The 21,553-nt window shown below is 41.1% G+C and overlaps 2 protein-coding genes across 7 annotated transcripts in view; one reads left to right on the forward strand and one right to left on the reverse strand.

Moving 5' to 3' along the window:
- The window catches only part of SERTAD2 (SERTA domain containing 2), a 113,731-nt gene that overhangs the window by 13,995 nt on the left and 78,183 nt on the right, over nucleotides 1–21,553 (reverse strand). The window contains exons 1-2 of one of the 5 annotated variants that reach the window (XR_003438256.1): nucleotides 8,255–8,583; nucleotides 5–5,076 (exon numbers count right to left, since the gene is read on the reverse strand). The exons of 1 other annotated variant lie outside the window; for it this stretch is intronic. The gene's annotated coding sequence lies outside the window, so the exon portion shown is untranslated. Of the gene's footprint in view, nucleotides 1–4; nucleotides 5,077–8,254; nucleotides 8,584–21,553 lie in introns of those variants that run through there. 3 more of the 5 variants (XR_003438254.1, XR_003438255.1, XM_027131835.1) reach the window with 3 other exon arrangements.
- Nucleotides 8,668–13,662, forward strand: LOC113633578 (uncharacterized). 2 transcript variants are annotated; one of them, XM_027131839.1, is made up of 3 exons: nucleotides 8,668–9,427; nucleotides 12,808–12,881; nucleotides 13,024–13,662. In XM_027131839.1, the coding sequence occupies exons 1-3, from the start codon at nucleotides 8,913–8,915 to the stop codon at nucleotides 13,047–13,049; spliced, it is 615 nt and encodes a 204-aa protein (XP_026987640.1). In that variant the 5' UTR covers nucleotides 8,668–8,912; the 3' UTR covers nucleotides 13,050–13,662. The 2 variants fall into 2 exon arrangements, with proteins under 2 accessions (XP_026987640.1, XP_026987639.1); XM_027131838.1 differs by having other exon boundaries at nucleotides 12,808–13,662.

The raw sequence follows: 21,553 nt of genomic DNA on the forward strand, positions 1-21,553 counted from the left end.
GGGAGACAAACATAAATTAAGCCAGGAAGGCAACCTCGAAGTCAATTAAAACAACAACTTTTACGGTTTGGGGATGTCTTCCTCAAGTCTACATTTTAAGAAACTCTAGCTTTCCCTCTCAGGATTTTTACACACTTCTATTAAATTGAAGACGGTTTCTGACGCTGCTGGTTTGTCAAACATCATATTTTCTCTTGGAAAAAGAAAAGGACGTTTAAAAATGTTGACAACTAATTTCATTTAGTAGGCAAATTCTGGGAGAGAGTGTTTCAAATGAGTATTTCTTTGGAATAAATTACAGCCTTGTTAATAAACATCTGGAAAGAAACATGGGCTTTTTAGAATGTAACTGTTAAGTACTAGAAAATGTTTCTAATATCCTGTCTTACTGGTTCCTCCGCCAGCTGGGAATTTTAGGTTTTAAACCTAACTCTTAGGAAGCTAGGGACACCAGTCACCTCTTCCAAAGATACTGAGAATGCCAACAATTCTCTTATTTTACCTAACAATTCTGGCTAAAAGCACTGCACACCTAAAGTAAAAGATTGAGCCGAATTATACAGTTTCTAAACTTAAGTTTAACAAAAACATAACATGATACGATGCCTGGAATTTGCTTTAAAATGTTCTAGAAGAAAACGGCCGTGAAGATGAAACAAAACTGACAAAATGTTGATAACTGTTGAAGCCGGGTGATAAGCACAAGGGATGCATTGTACTCTTCTCTTTAAAGTTTGAGTGTGTTGGGAATTTTCCATAAGAAAAAGGTAAAACACACCCTCACACACCCCCACACACACCCATACATACTTTTAAAATTCTACAAAGTAAAAAATCAAATAAGCACGATAAACTATTTACACCCTTAGCGAGAACTATTATATTAACTTGATAGGTTATTTTACATAGAAGAAAGCTATAAATGCTCTATGTAAACAAGCACGCCCAGTACAAGTGGAGACTCCTCTTAAGCTTTGAAAGAGCATATCACATCTAACCACGAGGGGGCGCAGCAGAGCAACAGGCACTCCTGAAGTCTGGTTATTCACTGCAATTTCTAACTAGAGATCTCTCAAAGCATGCACATTTCCAAGATTGTTCCCAAATTCAGGTCTCCATAGGACACTGCTAAGCAAGCCAAGAGTCCCGCAAAGACCAAACTAAATTATTTTATGCTATGGTTCAAAATCTGGAAATACTACATGTAAAAAAGGTTGTTGTCTGTATATAAGTAACACTGAGGTTTCCAAAACCATGGTTAAAAAATCCATGGAGGACTCCTGAAGTGAGAACAAACACACAACAACAAACATACAGCCCGAGTGATAAGATGTGGACTGGGAGAAGCCAACAGTTCAGAATTTCCAGTGGGGGCATCCTAAGGTGATTCTCAAGGTTAGCAGTAGGAATTTTACTAGGATAGAAAAGCCTTCAATAATCCTATTGCTTCTTAATAACAGGAAATTACCTCCACACTGAACAGAAATGGCTTCAGGCAGTTATTTGGGAAAACTTCATAAAGAATATTGGGGAGGAGCCGCTTTAATCGTAAAGTGTAACTCAGGTAACCTTAAAGAGATAATGAAGCAAGTTGATTGTATAACTTGCTGGAATTCTTCCTATTCAAATTACAAGTTGAAGTTCTATGATATTGTATGTTCAATAACAGTGTTCATAAGACACGAACTATTACCACCAATCCTTCCATATGAAACTTGGCAAACATGAACTATTATAATGTTATTTTTATAAATAATATATTATTGTAGTCATTAAAATTATGATGCTAGTCCACACTAATTTGGTGTCAGGAACACATCTTTAGCATGCTGAATCTAAAGCCTCATTATCATTAAGGGAAGGAATTCGTAGATTTTAATTTCTTTCCCTTAAGATTATGTGCCAGTAAAGGCTAGCCAGCCTCACCCCACCCCCATTCCCATGCATAATGAAAATATTTTTTTCTCCAGTACTTGTAATTGCCTGGATGGGATTCTGGTGTCAACCCTCCTGTACCATCTTTTCTCCAAAGATACCTTGTTTTTCCTCTCACACTAGAGACCCTTCATAAACAAGGTCAGAGGGGAAAAGCTTAGGGTAGAAACGCAATGCTTTGCCAAAAGTATGTGGCAGTGTTTTGGTTTTTTGTTGTTGTTGTTTTAAAGAGCGCTCTCAGATACATAAAACAGTCATACTAAAACAGGTAAACATAATTTTCTAGAACAAATCTGTGAAAAATAAAATTGCATCTTAATTAAAACAAAAGATTACCATCTAGGTTTTGTTAGCCAACTAACTTGCCACTGAATAAAACTAACAAAAACGAAGTATGCTACGTCGGGAAGTGTTTTTATGAAAGTGTTTCTTACAGGTTATTATTAGTTTTTAATCATCTTTGTTTTCAAATTGGGAATGCTTTATTACTGTGAAAAATCACTTAAAAGAAGACATGCTTTATATTCCTCACAAATACAGAACATATTTCTTTTAACTTTCACATGCAAACTAAAGAGGAAAACCAGATAAATATTCTTTATTTACTTATTTACTCACTGAGTAAATCTAAACACTGTACTGTATGGTCTAAATCTGGATTCCTTAAAAGAAAACTATCACATTTTTACAATATGACATATGGGTATAAAAGTTTAAGGTACATGATAAAAGACATATACTTAAGAGATGCGTAAAGGGGAGGCGATAACTATTCTACTATGTAAATATCTGTTTCATATAAGCAACGTACATATTCAGAATGTTTACTTTAGTTAATTCTAAGAACTAGGCAGGCTCCTGTTAAGGTTTTACAAAGACAATTTAAACTTTATGTCATATACTTGAATAATTCACAAAGTAGAAAAAGGAAATGAGGATACAAACTATGCTTGAGGGCAGTGAATGATACTTAGTAAAGATGGCAGCCATTCATTTTTTAAAATAATTATTTTGGGGCTATTTTGAGATAAAAGTATTTCTTCCCAAGGACTTCTGGGTATTGATAATTAATGACCCACAGAACTTTATTTACACAAAGTCATTTAGTCAAATACAATAAAATTAATCAGAGCACCACACTGAATGTAATAAATATTTATTTTCTAAGGAAACTACCTGTCAGAACTTCAACTTCTATGATCTTCAAGGCCCTTTAAGGAGACCTGCCTCCAACCCACCCCACTGCCACCCCTGAACATCCTGCCTATCTTTAGGGGCTTCAGAAGCAAGAAGGCAGGTGCCACTTGAGGAATCCACGCTTTGAATTTGTTAACCAGCTACTGTTAGACAGCTAACAACCAACACCAGGTAAAATCTATTTTATTTTATATTTCCGGCCATAATAAAAATATTTTTAAAAGCAGTCTGTTTAAAAAACTGTTCAGAAAAAACCATCACCAGGTTTGTGACAAGCACAGAGGCAACGCAAAAATTTCTTCATCAGCTACGGACCACGCATGGTGCTCAAATTCCTCTGCCAGGTGGGTTTTCTACGACAGCAGAGAAGACAGAGAAGTACACACATACATGGAGATTCCCTCCTCAAAAAGGGAAAGAAATCTGAAAAGCAAATCTGTATCATGTATTATTGTAAAATGGGTAACCACTAAGGGAGGATCAGATTAAAACAGTCACCACCTCGTTATCTCATTGGTGTGGCTAGAATTTTATGCAAACCTGTTCTGGTGCAGAGATGACCTTGGGACTTTCAGATTCCCAGAGTTTAACTCAACACTTCTAAACACCAGGGTGGGGTACTCCAGCAGGCCTGCCTGAAGCCCGGGAGCTGCGGCTGGCGTGGAATGATAAGCAGTCAGCCAGGAGAGCAGAGCAAGGGGCTAAAGGTTGATTTGCAGCAAGTAACGCTTCATTATTTAATTTTCTTACCATGGCATGATCAAGTAATACTTTTTACTTTTGTTCAACAGGTTCACACAGACAGCTAGAAACACGAGTGAATGAGAGTGTGTGTGTGTGTGTGTGTGTGTGTCCTGAAGAGCCAGAATTCCTTCCCCTTCACTATTCTACATGAAACTCCTTAGAAGCACAAAAATGCCTGGTTTATCGTCTTGCTTTCAGTTAACCACCTATGAAGGTTTTTAAAGGAAAAAAAGCTTAGAATTAAATAGCAACTCTGCAAAGCTACAGGTTTTTGCAAAGGGACAGAAAGATAGTAATTCAGACACGAATTCGTTTTAAGAGCTGAGGTTTGCTGCTACCTGGAGTTACTGGAGAAACAAAGCTGCCTTTGGGCACCTAAAACTAGTCAGACCTGCTGTAGCAGCTGCACGGTCGGCTCCAGAGCTGTCCTCCACTCTCCTCCCTCCGGCCCCCACCCCGCGCATCCGCATTGCTCACTCCACTCGGGGCGGCGCCGAACGGGCACACTCAGCCCTCCTCTGCCGTCCCTGCTCAGGGGCAGGGCCAGCTCTGGACACACGGCGTGCAAGTGTAAGAGGAGGCCAGACAAGAGAGCAGATGCTGACTCCATTCTGAACTGAAAGCTGCAGTTGGTGCGGAATACAGCTTCTGTGTTCCCAGGTTGCTAAGATAGATACATCAAATTGTGGGGTTTGCTTCAGTGAATCCTGGCAGGGATTCCCAATTAAGTTGAGAGGAGGGACGGGAGATCTTGAGAGGAGACGAAGGAGGCTTTCCAGCTTCAGCAGCCCTCAGACCACAAAGACAGCAGAATTTCCTTCCAAAAGGCAGTTTTCATTGTCTCTATGTGGTGCTTGTTTAAATGATAAGCATCTGTTTTGTCCTATTAGGAATCATATGTTTCCAAAGATATTGCGATGTTTTTATTTTGAAATTTTTATTTGTATTTCAAAGAAAATTTTTAGACAGCCAAGCATGTTTTTGTTTGTCTCATGATCTTCAAGGAAAAAAAAAAAAAAAAAACAAGGCATCTATTTATTACCCAGAATAGGAATGTCGTCTTATTGGCCTGACATATGCCATTCACAGATTCATACAAAGAATGAACTGCCACACAGTGCTCATGGAGAAAGACACTGCTCCACACAATGAGTGATGGGCGCTCCAGGGGACAGTGCTGCTCACAGGGTTTCCCAGCATCTGCACGGAGGGCACAAGTTTGCCTTTAACACCAACCGCACTAGCCACTGGAGACAATAATTTCGTTTAAAAGATACGCTAACTTTGGTTAGTTGCTCTTTCCTTCAGGAATATTGAAACTAAATTAAATATCCAGCCATTTCTTAAGCAGGAGTCCTAGCTTGGGGGTTTCGGTCAACTGTTTAAGGAATAATTATTAACAGTCAGTAGAAAATATATGATATGTGCATATGCAGTGGCCACTGCATTTTTAGATGTTCGTGTTCTGCTGGTCAGTGTTGATTAATGGAAAGACCTATGAAAGTAGCTGTTACCCTTATTTCAAGGCCATTTTCACTTAAAACTGGAGCTTGCCCTCTGGTGCCTTGAGCATACACCTGATCTTTGCACTCAGCAATCAGAGACACCTCTCTCTCGTCTCTCTGCCCCCTCTCCCTCTGTCTTTGGCAAGAAACTACTGCAACTGCAGCTATCTCCTATAGGATAGGCCGTAACAGTAAATATGAAATTTCTATAGCAACAAAATTTTAAGAAGTTCTACAAGTGAATTAAAGTTCACACTCCTAAATGCCATATTTACCTATACATTTTAAAAATCTCTGTTGTAATATTGACAAAGTCGTCTTGTTTTTTATTGATATAAACAAAATATAAAATAAAGCTGCATGCTTTTACTAGTGTTCTCTAACAAGGAACGACAGCAAAAGAAACCTCTAAGGGTTTCTGTTGTAACTTTTAACTTTCTTAAATAGCTAAAGTGTAAAATATTTTGACCAAGGGCAAACTTTTAGTATAATTTGCTACTGATAATTTGAAGTATGCTTTTATTTTTATTTATTATTTTCTGTCAGTTTAATTTTTGACAGAAAAAAATCTTTATGTATTTGTATGTCTGTATATATGTATATATCTTCAACCTCCCCTTATATGTTTTTTATCTGTTTTGTGTGTGTGCGCCTTTCTAAGTAGCATTGTAACTTTTATTCTGTCATTGGAACACTGTTTAAAATAGCATATGCCAGAAGCTATCAGCTGCTACACAAATTTGAGTTTTAAAATATCAAAATATATACTAAGTATCTCATTATTAATAATTCAGTGCATGGCAAATGGGTAAAATTTGTATTTCAGCTTCTCAATTAAATAAAAAAGCTTTCAAGGGGACAATTCAGCAAATAGAAGTCTAAAGGTTTTCTAAATCTGAGTTAGTACCCCTTTCTAATTTTTTTAAGGGAAACAGGCCGGAGCAGCTGTTACCTAAGAAGCTGTGACACTCGCCTGACAATAAAACTGTTCCCTAGGACACTCGTGTCGTACACTTGGTTGGTATTATAAAATGTGAGTCTTCTCTCCCACCTATTGTAAAAACACAAGGAACAGAGCTGAATGTTTAAGAAAAAGAAAGGCTGTCAAATCCATTTCATAAGATTTCTCACCTGACAGCAACATGGTTATGCACATTTTAATTAGGGGAGAGGAAAGAAATAAAAATTATGTTAAAGGGCTCCAAACCTGATGAACAACATAGACAACTTTACATTAACATATGATATTTCCAAGTAAATCAATAAAGCTAAAGGAAAATTTCTAACATTTATCTCTCTTTTTGTCGTTTTTCCACGAAGAAATTGCTAAAATGAACAGGAAAGCGGAGATGCATGAACGAGCTCTTCTTGCTCGTGCCAGAAGCAGGGATCTGAGGATGGGTATTTTCATCCTCAGAGCACACCCTACTACACTCAAATCAGAATAGACGGCTATAAAAAGGGGGAGGACTGGGAGGAACTCTAGGGGTGAGATACGCCTTCTGAGTAGCTGAACAACTACCCCCCCCCATCAGCAAAACAACCCAGAGGCAATCAGGTGGACTGTCCTCCAGGGGTTGAGTGCAGCCAAGAGCCCACTTCACTCTTGTCAGAGACTAGTCCCTAATTATAAAAGGCTGCTTTGAACACTTAAGGCCTCAGGGATCCTATTGGCTACTACAACTTCTAGGCTCTTTACACACATTATGGACATTTCTTAACATATATTGGGAAATCAAACAGTATATTTCATGAACAAAGCTTGAAAACATATACTGTCTTCCTTAAGACCAAATGAGGCTGCCCAACTTAATTAAAATTAAAACTAGTATGGTCTGAGGTTGGATGTCTCGCCCTGATGATTGTCCTTCCCCACTCAGTGCCTGTAAAAACTTCCTTTCCACCTCCTGAAACATCCTGAAATTAACCAGCTTGAAAGCAAAAAGTTATTCTAAAACAAATTATTTCTAATCTTTTTGAGAAATTTAAGGATAAACACAGAACTCTAATCTCAATCTATTACTATTACTTCTGCTAAAAGTAAGATAACTCGTGGCCAAGGGGGAAAAAAAACAATTTATGATCTTTCTCTCGATGCAGTGGCCCTCTGACGGCACCCTGTCTTAATGGTACAAAGTCCAGGGCTTGGGACAGCTGGCTCCCCTCAGCCCCCTCCCTTTCAGTCATAGGCGGTCACGACCAAGATGACTTGTAGATTTCTAACTTAAAAACCAATGAGACATCAAGTTTAACATACAGACACATTCAAAATCAATTCACTTGGGCACGGGCGAAAAGAGGGTGGAGAGGTACGTTTTTAAGCTAAAACACAGGGAAACTAACAGAAACACACTAAAGCAAGTTGGATGCAAACCCGGCCACAGAACTCAAGAGTGAAGCAGCCTTCGCGCCAGCAATACGAGCCTTAAAAAAAAAAAAGTCTCGCACGTTCACAACAACACAACCGCCACAACACGCACACATATCCCAGCTGTAAAAGCGACAGCTCCAAGCTCCCTCCGCCCCACCGCTGGGTTCTGGTTAGCTCCCGACCCCCTCCTGACCCCGGTCCGTGACTGCCCGTCCCCTGCCCTTCCCCCAGCAGATCTGCCCGCGAACGCTGGGGGTCCCCGGCGCTGGCCCCGGGGGTCCAAGGGAGCGGGGCAGGGAAGCAGCCGGAGGGAGCGCTCCTCCCGGTACCTGCTCCAGCCCAGGTCCCTCCCGCCGAGGCGCCCACGACCCTCGCGGCCGCCCGGGCCCCTTCTCCGCCCTCCCGGCTCAGCCGGCCCTGGCGAGGTCCCAACGCCGCCCCCACCCACCGGGAGCCCAGCGCATCCAAGAATCCCCTCCAACCCGGCGCCGGGAGAACTTACCACATGCAGCTCCACCTGGGAACTAACACATCAGGAGGGGTTTCTGCCCACTCCTCAAGCTACTCCCGCTCCATGCGGAATCCCCCGCTCCGGGGGCCCGAGGGTGGCTCCGAGGAGCGGGCTGGAGGCGAGACCGAAGCTAAGACTCCGCCGTCCTCTGCCTGCGCGCTCGGAGCATTATACAATGGTGGAGGAGGAGGAGGCGGCGGCGGCAGGCAGCGGAGGAGGAAGCGGGAGGCGGGCGGAGGGGGCGCCCTGACCGAGCTAGCGGCAGCTAGTGCTCCAGCACTCGCTGTGCAGGAGTGACGTGCGGCCAGCGAGCCTCCCGCGAGCTCCGGGCCCTGGGCTCAGCAGGCCCCGCCCCTCGGCCCGCCCCGCCCCTCGGCCACCAGGCCCCGCCTCTTGCCGGGCCCCGCCCCCTCCCCCGGAGGTCCCGGGAGGCGCGATAAATGCCTAGCGGGGCCCCGGCCGCCCCAGGAGCAGGAAGGGGCAGGCGGAGCACGCGAGACGCCGGGTGGCAGCGCCGCCCACGGCTCCCTTCCCAGGCGGGGCGTCCTTGATTTTCTCTTAAGGGAAGGCTTAAGGAGCAGGGGAGAAGAAAAGAGACACTCCGGCCAGGGGACCACAACTAACCACCAAGAATCCCCTCACACCACTCATGCAAATGACGGAGCCGCTAGTGACAAAGGCGGCGGCGAGAGCCGCGCGCGCACAGCCCGCTGAGTCGCGCGACCGCAAATATGACAAGCATCTGAGCTATTCTGCAACTTGGGGCCGGTTAGCCGGGCAGGCAGGGTCCCGGGGGGAAATGGGGGGAGAGAAAATCAGACCCCAAGGCGCGGCGTTCACGCTGCCAGCGGAGCTTTCGAGACAGGCGTTCCGGGAGGGCGGGGGCGGCGCTCCCGCAGCTGAGACCCTCTCCGATGCCCCGGTCTCAGGACGCACGAGTGGCCCGCAGAGACGTCCGAATGACAGGATGGGTGGGGGCTCCAGCTGGAGCTGGGGACAGAAAATTCCCTTTGCGTGCAGTGGCCTCAGCCCAACACTTGAAATGGGTCACCAAGTCAAGAGTACCTTCGGAACAGGACGGAACCGAGTTGCATCCTTCGTGGCAGGCCGCGGCCGTGGTGCAGACCCGGCAGCCGGCCGCCTACCCTGGCAGAGCCCACGCAGGTAGGCAAGCCAGGCTTGGATACGCAGGGGATACCGAGGCGCAGTTTCACATTGCTAGTCTTTTCTCTCTCCTTTCTTGAACTACTTACATTTAGCAGGTAAATTTATACTAGTTGGGAGAGGTTGTGTGTATGGTGCGAATTTTAAAGCCCTAGGAAAGGAGAGCTCCCCTAGAAAATTAATGATTATTTTAAAAATTACATGCGCGTTCAGTGTAAAGATGTTACAAAAAGTAATTCAGGCACCTTAAAACTTTGGCTGCCACCCCAATCAATATCGTCTCAGATCTCTTTGGAGCTTAATAGTCCACTATACTAGTTATGTTTAAGGATAATAAAGCTTTAAGACCTAACATAAAGGTGATTATAGGGCTTCCCTGGTGGCTCAGTGGTTGAGGGTCCACCTGCCGATGCAGGGGACACGGGTTCGTGCCCCGGTCCGGGAAGATCCCAAATGCCGTGGAGCGGCTGGGCCCGTGAGCCATGGCCGCTGAGTCTGCTCGTCCGGAGCCTGTGAGAGGCCCGCGTACCGCACAAAAAAAAAAAAAAAAAGGTGATTATAAGTTGTTAACATCAAGACAAGTTTACACCTATTGGAACTGTTCAGTAATGATTTGTTATCAATCAAATCGATGATCTTATTGAAATTAAACCTGGGCTAAAATGTTGGTAGACGGAACAATGTTTCTTGTTTTATCTTTCAAGGGAATGAAAAAGGTTTTTACTGGCCCCTCAGTATAATTAAAAGGTTACACAGGTTTTTCTTTAAGCATAACCAATGCCAGAAGCTAATTATTTGTGGATATCTTTGGAAAGTTTCATTACAGTGGCATTCCAAATTACACATCGTGGAAGTAGTGCTCAGGGCCCTCAGCAAGTCCTGTTCAGTTTGTGCCTGGGTGGCATAATATTCAAACATTTTGCCATGAAGCCAAGATATTTTTCATTTCTAGAGTTCTGCCTTTCAGAGAGGACACTAACTACCAACAGTTTCCTAACAACCCACTCACTTATACTTTCAGCGCTCAGTTTAAGGAGAAGCCATTGAAATAGAAGCTGCAGTAATCTCTTCCTGTGATATCTCTGTAGCAGAGGCCAGAGGCTCTGTTGAAATTAAAATAAATTGAAACTGTTATTCATGAATTGAAGTGAGCAGCAAGTTAGACTTGCACAATTTTTGTGACGCTTGGATATTTTCTAGCAAATGAATTACCAAAAGAACTAAGATCAAAGAGACAATTTTTAAGTCTTCAGAGTGGACGCTTGATTCTGCTAAAGTACGTATTCTGTGTGTGCTCAGTAAAGGTTTGAGTTCTTAGGAAAGCAATCTAAGTTATGGGGGAAAATGTTTTTCACCTTTCCACACTTTTGAAGGTAAATGTCTTACCAGTGCACATGTTATATATAAGTCCCACTTCCCCCACTTCTAGATTCTGGCATCTTGTACCAAGAAGTCAAAGGATGAAGTGGCAGCTTCAACAGCTGCTGATGTAGTCCCACACCAGGTGGTTCATGGCCCCCTCCCCTGGGGCCAAGTCCCCCACAGGCCAGCAGAGCCATTTCTGCCTGGTCCTGGGAATCCAACACCATGAGGCTAAGGAAAGGCCCTCCTTGAGCTTTTTTTTTTTTTTTTTTTTTCTCGGTACGCGGGCCTCTCACTATTGTGGCCTCTCCAATTGCGGAGCACAGGCTCCGGACGCGCAGGCTCAGCAGCCATGGCTCACGGGCCCAGCCGCTCCGCAGCATGTGGGATCCTCCCGCACCGGGGCACGAACCCATGTCCCCTGCATCGGCAGGCGGACTTTCAACCACTGCACCACTAGGGAAGCCCCCTCCTTGAGCTTTTGAAGTCAACTCCCTTCAGTATGCATGATTTAAAAAAAAAAAAAAGTATGTGTGTATACACACACACACACATACACACACACACACACATATATACATACATATATATATATACACACATACACATACATATATATAGTTTATTCCTAGCAAATGAACAAGAAGTGCTTAGTGAACACGTAAGTGTGGTTTTCACACTTTCACTCTCTGGAACATTTAAAAGTCCATTTACAATAATCCTACCCTCAGGATTTAGAGTTAGGAGCTTCTCCCTCTCACTTTCACATACAAAAAATTAGGCCAGTCATCCACATTTAACTATCAGGAACATACCTGTTTAGGGAGAAAAGAAATATTGCTTTTGTAAGTATAGAACTGTGATGGTAATTTTTAAAAATACTCATGAGTTTAATTTCAGAGCGGTACTTCTCAACATTGCTTTGTAGTTCTGGGTACTAGTTTGCACTTCACTGCTTCTCTTGAAAGTTTCTGTGCCCTCACATCTTGCAAACAACCAGACTACTGCACTAACTGAAGGCCACTTTTAGCACTTAATTAGTATGCACCAAAGAACTGACACAAGGACAAGCTGTCTACATAAACTGAGAAAGACTTTAGGACAGTTTTCAAGCTCATTCTTTCTCCTTTATTACATTTTACCTTTCAAGTTCCACATGAAATACTGGTAATAATCATCCATCTATATACCTTGGAAATATTGGTCTTATGCCCCTGCCCCCTCAATAAACGTTTCAGTTATTAAACACATTATATACAGCCAGCTGGGCTAAATAATCTTTTCGTGGAAAATACAGAGATCCTAACTGAATGTGGACTTCCCATTCACTGATCACTGAAATCTATTAATAAATCTTCAAAATAAAGTCTGGACGTCTCACATCACCTAACTGATTATCAAAGAGTTGATACAGGATACGATGATTTGTTAAACTAAACACTCTCACAAAGATGGCATGGACAGGTTCAGTACTTTTCAGCCACTAGCAAGTTAAAACGTCACGGTACCAAAGGAGCCAGTTAACTTCTCTACTACTGCAGATTCTTCTCCATCTCTTCGCCCTACGTGTGTCAGGTTTTTTCCTGCCTCTCCCTGAAGTCACGCTTCACAAGAAGAGAGCTTCAACTCCGGTGAGGGGCTGCTCTTGCAAAACTTCCCTCCTTGTTATTGGACTGCTTTGCAATGACTGCCCCTTATGTTCTGGGAGAGGGTCATTTTTCTGTTAGCAATACATGCCTTTTTCTCTCTTAAAAATCTGATAGTATTTAAATCCTCATTTGGAAGAAAATCTTAATGATAACATTGGAAGAAAATGCTCTTAAAACCATTTTCTTTTTTCTGGCATTTTTGATTAGTCCCTTCTAACCATTTCTAGAGGAGATGGCATCTGTTGAGCATGAGCCTCCTCCCTACTTCATTTGCCACTATTTTCCGGTAAAATCCTCAGATAAATGGTGAGGTCCACTTCGGAGCGGCCCTCCTTAGAGACTCCAGCTCTTGCTTTCATCCTCTCTCAGCTGGAAAGCGAAGGCCTTGGCTGGTGACAACTCCAGTGCTCCCTTCCTGCCAGATGCCACTCTGCCAAGACTTGGTGGGTGCTTCTCAGAAACCTCTCTCCTTGTCCCCAGTTCCCCACACGGCACTACTCTCCTGGTGGCCTCTGTACAGGTTGACCCTGTACTTCCTGTCTATAAACCATTCTCCCTTCTTGAGCAGTTTACACTCTTCTCAAGGTACTCAGCACTCCGGGCTTCCCTAGGAAACTTCAATGAATGTTAGAAATCATGCAGCCTCCAGACCATCCTTGTCCCTGGGAACCAGCCTGGTGAGAGGAAGAGTCCTGGAGTAGGAGTTTGAAGATCTTGTACAAATAAATCTCTTAGCTATGATTAATCATTGACTTTTTAGTTTCTTAATCTGCTATGTCACAGATTTAGGATAAGCACTGGTTCCGGTGAAAAGAACACAGGTGGTTGGTCAGAAGATCTTGGGTCTAGTTCCTCAGCCAGTCAGCAGTGAAGCTGAATCAGGGCCTTGACATCATGGGACCCGCATCCACACCCCACAAAATGAGGCACTAGGGCTCAGGGGTTTCTGTAGCCCCTTCCCAGAACTAAGAGTCTATGAAAAGGTGACTACAATGGGGACTGCCTTCACGGAGGAGTTTAGAAGAATATAAAACCAACTTCACATCCTATTTTCTGTGATACACATTCTCGTATCTATTGTAGAAACGATCTAAGATTGTGTACCTTTAAATCACCTGTGAGTAAAGAGGTCATTTAAGAGAAGTATGGTGATTTCGGGAATGTAAATAACGTATTTAAACCACTTTTTGAAGTCTCAGCTGTAGAAATTCTACTTTGAGGAGTTAAAAAAAGTCAAAGCTTTAATGTGTATAGATGCCCAGGAAATACCTCTAAGTTCAGGCTATGAAGTATCATTAAAAATAAACATGTGGACAGTTTAAATGGAAATAGCGCATACAACAAAAAATGAATCAGCTCTTTGCCACTGTGAATTTTTATTGGTTTTCGGAGGAGACGTAACACTTAGGTAAGACTTTATCTTTTCTTTTAGTCACCAACGCAGAACTGTTCTTTAAAGACCTGTTGCCAGAATAAACAAGACTTTTTCAAAATTATCCAACTGTCCAATAATACTTGCTTTAAATTGAAAAATATGTATTTTTCAATTAAAAAAATTTTACATTTAAAATTTCAGAAATGCAGAGTGAAAGTCAAGTAGGAAGAAACTAAGGCAAACATCTCAGATAAACACCAATGCTACATTAGATACACTGGTGTAACTAGTCAATTGTTTTCCTAAACATGCTCTAAATATTGAACAAAAGATTTTATCTTGCTGAGTAATATTTGTTTCAAAACTGCTTTCTTAGAGAAGTCTTGTTTGAGGTATGTATATCAAACTCCTTAAATGGGCAATCATCAGAGAAACTGGCTTTTAAGGAGAAAATAATAGTGTGAATGAGCTATATGTAACTTCCCTTTTTAAAAACAGAAGTTGAATCTGTAACACCAAATTTAGAAAGGAGAGTGGATGGCAGCAAATACCACGAGAATATCATCTATAGCATAGACGCCCACTGCCGTTCTGTTCTGTTACAAATAAATGTACACTCTACAAACTCGAGTTTGCTCAAACAATGCATGTATTTAATTGTCCCTAAAGATGATTCCTTTCAAAGAAAACATACATATGAGTCACATCAAATTTAAAAGACTCATTTAAAAAGTGCCAGATTCCCTGACTTTGACTACAGTGATTCATTTGGCCTCATTACACAGAAGACAGCATAGTCCATACTGGGACGGCTGATAAATAGCTTTTGTGGGAGTAGTATTGGTAATTTCAACACCATTTATATTTCCTTTTACTTTCCTTTAAGTTATTAAAGCCCAAATTATAGGGCTTCCCTGGTGGCACAGTGGTTGAGAGTCCGCCTGCCGATGCAGGGGACACAGGTTCGTGCCCCGGTCCGGGAAGATCCCACATGCCCCGGAGCAGCTGGGCCCGTGAGCCATGGCCGCTGAGCCTGCGCATCCGGAGCCTGTGCTCCGCAACGGGAGAGGCCACAACAGTGAGAGACCCACGTACCGCAAAAAAAAAAAAAAAGCCCAAATTATAAAGGTTGAAAAGAATTTCAATGAATCAGACATTCATTTTTAATCAATCCTCATTTGTTATCACTTTAGAACTGTTAGACATGCTCTTAGTTTTAGTGATAAAAAAAAATAACAGCTATAAAGATAAAGACTCCAGAATTACTATTTTCACATTATAGCCAAAAATGAAAAGTGAGAAAATAGAAACCTTTCCAAAAGTTCATCTGATGAAAAGAACAGAATTAATGGGGAGATACACTATTTAGAGACAAGAATACTTAATACTATATAAATATCAATTCTCCCCACAACTCATCAATAAATTAAATATGATTCCAACTTAAATCCCAATGCTCCCCTCTCCCCACCCATGGAACTTTAAAAGCAAATCCAGAAATCATCTGGAATAGCAAAGGACAAAAGATAGCTGTAGTAAGTTTAAAGAACAAGATGGGAGATGTGTCCCATCAGATATCAAGGTTTATTATAAAGCTCTAGTAATCAAAACAGAGTGGTGCTGGCAAGGGATATATAGATCAGCAGAATAGAATCGAGTGTGCAGAAACAGACCCACACATATACAGAAGCATAAAATATGACAGAGATGAGGTTACAGATCAGTGGGAAAGAACAGGCTATTCAATAAATGACTAAAGGTCACCCGGTTACCTGCACGGAAAAATAAAATTAAATGAGGTACCTGACATTTTTAGAAAAAATACATTTCAGGTGGACTAACATCTAAATATGTGAAACAAAACATTAAAACTTTTAGGAGAGAATATAGGAAAATATGTTTATAGGCTCAGGATAAGGAATGTGTGATTTCTGTCTGTCTCCTAAGATTCATTCTCTACTTGCCTCTGCTTTGCCCCGTACCTTGAAATGTTGACCCCTATGGACTAAGCTTCTTTGCCAACTAGCTTCCAGCTGGATTCTTCAACAGGAAGGCACCAGAAAGAGACCAGTGGGTCAGAGCGGAGAGAGGCTGGGGTATTTCTTCCCTGCTCCTTCCTGCTTTGGGCCCCTGTTATAGCATCACCCATCCCTCCAAGACCACAGCTTCTGCAGGCAGCCCCTTGTCCAGGGTGCCAACTCTCACAGATTCTAGCAACACCATTTCCTCCCCTTTCCCCTTTAGACCTAAAGATAATAACAGCTTCCTACAGTTCTTGGTCTTCCATGCCTCAACCTTTGTCTCTCTGTCAAAAGTACTTTTTCATTAAAGTCTCTTTAGTTGAGTCACTTGAGTGGAATACTGTTTCCTGCCGAGACTTTGATTATTAAGAAACAAGACAGCCAATGCACAGACTATAAAGAAAAAGACCAATAACTTTGATTATATTAAAAATTAAACATCTATTAAACAAAATATACTATAAAGATAAAGGCAAGCTAAAGACTGTTGAGTGATATGTGATTCATATAATCAACAAAGGATTAATATTCAAAATTAATAAAGAATTGAATCAATTTTTAAAAAGTCATATAAACCCAACAGAAAAATGGGTAAAAGAGGAAGCTCAAATATCCAACAAATACGTGAAAAGATACTCAATCTCATCAGCAATAAGAAAAATGCAAATTATAAAAGGTTAGTTCGCGGCTATCAGATTGACCATTTTGGAGATAATGTGGTATTATCTAGTGGAGTTGGAGATGCACACACCCTGCCCACATACATGCAGTCTTTCTCAGCTAGGGTTCCGTAAGAAAATAAGCCCTACAGAAAAGAATTCAAGTGACTATTTCCTCAGATCTCCCAAGGGTGGTATAAAGGTAAGAACCAGTGGTGTGCTGGTAAATGTTTAACAACTGGCTGGTGTGTGGGTGGGGAATGGGGAAAGAAGGAAAGAAGCCCTTATTTGTAGAATTTGCTGATTTCTGTGGTGCAAATAACCCACCATGGCTGATTTCAAACCTCCCAACTGAACTGAAGAATTAGAAAGACTGGCGTAATCGCTGGCTCTTAGGAGCAGGTATCAGTCTCCAGCTCCAGTCCAACACGTGAACCATTCTAGACAGAAGATAATTCATTACATACAATAGATGCCTTAGGGTACCGGGGTTTAATTCTCTGGAAGAATTCTGGATGAGAAGGGCTAAATCTAGAATCTAGAGAAACTCTTGTTTTTATTCCCCATGGAGACATAGAAGAGTGTTTATTGTAGCTTTGCTTGTCATAGCTAAAAATCAGAAACAACCTTAATGTTCATTAAGATGAGAATAAATTGATATACTTGAAAACTACGGTGGATAAGAAGTACTAAAGATACCAAATATCAACATGGTTAAATCTCAAAAACACAATGCTGAGTAAAATAAAGCAAGCTGTAAAGTATGTACAGTATAATATCATTTATATAAAATATTTTAATACATGCAAAACAATACTATATATTGTTTACCAATACAGACGTATGCAATTATAGAATAAAAACATTACAGACAAAAAACATTCAGGAAAGTGGTTGACTTTCGTAAATGGAGGAGAATACTGGAATCAGGGAGAGACACTATAAAGTTTAATTTCTTTTTAAAAACATGTAAAGCAAACAAATATGTTGTAATAAACAATTTAAATTTATTGTTTTAGATTTCATCACATTAAAAAAATACATTTTTTCCCTTTCTTCCATATGGTTCCCATGAAGTAGAACTTCGTAAGGTTTTTTCCCACAATTTCTAATATCTATTAATAAAGCATTGGGTAATATTTATATTTCATGCATTTATTTATCCCCCATTATTTCAGTAATAACTTAATTCCTTTTACTCATTTGATATATTGTCCGTCTTCTCTGTCTCTTAATAATAGACTGCAAAATTCAATGACGATGCTACTGTAACCAAAGTTTTTAATAGGAAGCCCAGCTGACAAGGCAGGTATAAGAGAATAATTGGTTTAAAGCCAGTATTTGGGGGTATATTTCTCACCTGACTAGAAAGGATAAAAACTTCCTTACAGAATATGTAAGGCTTCCTGTTACTTCCTTAACATACCAAATAATGCATTTAACACTAAAAAGTGAAATCTTGTTTTCTTTTGTTTTAAAAAACAATGGAAACACACTTTCCCCGTGAACTATCTTTCACTTGGAGTTCAGGTGACCACTTACTGCTACGCCAAATGCATTCTGCTTCTCTCTTATTTGTGTCCCTCGATACAGGGTTATAGGAATAAAGCCCACACACTCTCTTGACCTTTGGGAATGTGATGCTGTCTCAGTGCACGGGTAGTGTGACTTTTTTTCAGAGATTGTCTTGAAATAAGCCTATGTTTTAAATACACACTTTTCTGCTTGCTAGCAGGCATTCTGAAGCTAGGTGGTTCTAAATAAAGAACTCTAGTCAACAACAGGAAATAACTCCCACAGAAAAAAGGGGCAGAATACAAACTCTCACCAACTCTTGTACACAGTTCACAACGGCCTTTTGTTCCATGCACATTAAGCCTGAAATCTTTACTTTTCAGAGCATGTTTGGGCCTTTGCAGAGCAATTAAACCTTCCTTTTCCTTTCGCTGGTGTCCTTGCCTTCTCTCCGAGAAAGTTAACCTTACAACGGACTTCTTACTATGAGGTAGCAGATCAGAAAATGGAACAGTTTCTATTCTGAAACTCAACATTTTTTTCTTAATGGAGCTTCTCAAGGGGAAAAAAAAAAATCAACTCTCAGTGTAAAACTCACTTTTCCTTCTAATACATAGAATACCACATAAACACACATATATATGTCCCTAAGGAATATGTTCATCTGAAGTGTATGTTTCTAAATCTATCAACAAAGACATAATCATATCAACCCATAAATCTAGTGATGGGTTATCAACACTTTGCCAGTGACATTTCAGCAAATCAATGCATCTAGAAGATACATTTATGTTCTATTCAAAGGCTCCCATCTTGAGTCTTTAGTGAAAAAGAGGGAGAAAAATCTAGGTCCCAAGCCAACCAAATAGACATCTGAAGGATGGTTTTTAAAGTCTCAGTGACTCCTACTGGGACAGAATGGTGGCATTCAACCTACAGCATAGGTACTCCAGACAAGAAAATGGGGCTGAGTAAAACAGCTTAAATATGACTGCAGACTGGTATTTCTTCCTCTCCTATACACTCAGCCTTGCCCTCTCTACTGGCTCCGTCCTGCAGTCAATAAATTACAGACTCAATGTTCTCTCTCTTCACTTATAAAACAAGAAACAATCCTTCCCTGCTTCAATGTTGCAGGAATGTTGGTGGCTACTTCTGTCTTTACCCTTCACAGCTTTAGTCCCACCTACTTCCTCTGGCTTCTGCAGAAAAACTATATTGATCACCCCCAGAAAAGAGCACCAGTGCCCCCTAAGTGCCAAGCCAATGGACATTTCTGAGTTCCTCTCATGACTGAGCCTCTCTCTCTATAGCATTTAACATTAATGACCACCTCCAACCATTTCTTTCAGTAACTCTGGCTGAACTATAGTCAGTCTCCTGGTTCCTATCTCTCTGTCCACGTGCAGTTTCCTTGGCTGGCTCCTCTTCCTCTGACCAACCTATAAACCTACAGTTCTGCACTTAAAAAAAAAAAATCACCCCCTATTGCAATTTGGGACCAGAGAAGATTACAAAGGTGAGTGGGGAATGGGGATGGTTAGTTAGGATATCAGAATCTTCAGGAAAATTTGGAGACATGGGTGTTTTGAAAAAATTTTACCAGTTGATAATCACTATCTAAATGTTTGTATTCCCTATGGTTTTGTTTTGCTCCCTCTTCTCTTTTTCTCATCCTATCAATTCTCCCTGGGCAACCTCACCCACTCTCAGGGGATCTGTATGCTAAAGATTCATAAATCAATAATCACATTCCAGACCCTTCTCTTTGAGGTTCATATCTGACCTTTATATATATGAGAGACCATACATATTGTCATTTGTCAGGGTCATTCCTAGTTTATGCTTGTCCTGGCATAATTAGTAATAACACCCTGCTTCAATCTCAAAATGGTCCTGGGTTGAACAATAAAAGTATATAATTAGCCTATTTCTATCCCATTGCCTATTAGACATCTCCACTGGGTATCATAAGGGCATCTCCAACTCACAGCACATCTAAAATTGTCCTAATTTTATCCTCCTTAAATCTGCTTCTCCTCCTGAATGCCTAAATGGTTAAGGTAACTACAAGGTACCCCTGATGTCTAAGTTGGAAATTTAAGATTCAGAGTATCTTCTCTCATATTTAACGAGACATAAAGTCCTGTCAATTTTCTCTCTTAAATATTTTTCAAATATGTCCCCTTCTCTCCATTTTTACCACCACTGCCCTAGTCAAGACCCTAATATCTTTCACTTTGATTACTGCAACAATCCATCTCCCGACTTTCAGTCCTAGATATTCTCCTCTAATCCATCTACACTACCTACTGTGTGACAGGTAGCATGCTAGGTACAAGGAATACAAAATGAACAAGAGATGCTCCCACTGAGTTCACAGGGTAGACTAACTCATCACTGTGACACAGTGGGTTACGTGGCAATAGAGACATGCGCAGGGTGACAACAGACACACACGAGTGGCCACAGAGCCTGGCCAGTGTGGAAACAGGGAGGTAGTGATGGATTTTAGGGTAAATGGGAGTGAGTCAAGGTCATTAAAGGCAGATGGAGCTGCAGAGATGGGGAGGTGAGAAAAAGCAGAGGATGTGGGTGCGGATCTGAAGCGTAAATCGCAAGCAGGGAATAACAATAAACAGGCCCAGAGAGTCTGACTGGGCACGTCTAGGAAGGCCTTGGATACCACATTAAAGGGTCTGGCCTTTATGTTCTGAAGGTGGTGAGGAGTCATTAAAAGATTTTCCGGAGACTTCCCTGGGGGTCCAGTGGTTCAGACTCCGTGCTTCCACTGCAGGGGGCACGGGTTTGATCCCTTGTCGGGGACTAAGATCCCACATGCCACATGGTGTGGCTGAAAAGAAAAAAAAAGACCTCCCATGGGGGAGAGGCACAATATGATTTTTATTTTAGGACGTTAATTCCACATCTATTCCTGAACTTGACAGAATGATCCTAAAATTTATTAAGAATAACCAACAAATGAAAAAATAAAATAAATTTTAAAGAAGGTATTAAAAAGCTGTAATAATTAACAGAGTTGGGTTCTGGCAAAAGAAAAATATAAATGCATCTACAATTGAAAAACTTGAAACAGGCCTTAGTATAAAGATTTAGTATATTCTAAAGATAGCGTTGTTAGTGCAATAGTTTATGATTTAAGGGGAAAAATGGATGTCAGATTCTCGTATTGTCTCGTGACAATATGAAAAAACACAAGAGATTAACTAAATAATAAAATGTATTTTTTAAAATGTAAGAGAACTAAAAAAATTACAGATGAATAATTGATCTTAGAAGGAGACAAGATTTTTTCCAAACACAAAGCAAAAAAAGAACTATAAAATTAAAATGGATTAAAAACCTATACATCAAGAAATACCATAAGCAAAGTTAAAGGAAAAATGACAAACTTGGAAAAATATCTGCAAACCAGATGACAAAGACTCAGTAACCTAACCTAACCTAATTTTATGAATCAAGTAGAAAAACACCAATACTACAATAGGAAACACTGAAATTAAATTAGCAAAATGGGCAAAGGA

This window comes from Aethalodelphis obliquidens, unplaced genomic scaffold, assembly GCF_003676395.1.
Source record: "Aethalodelphis obliquidens isolate GAN/ISIS:26980383/991018 unplaced genomic scaffold, ASM367639v1 scaffold40, whole genome shotgun sequence".
NCBI lineage: Eukaryota > Metazoa > Chordata > Mammalia > Artiodactyla > Delphinidae > Aethalodelphis > Aethalodelphis obliquidens.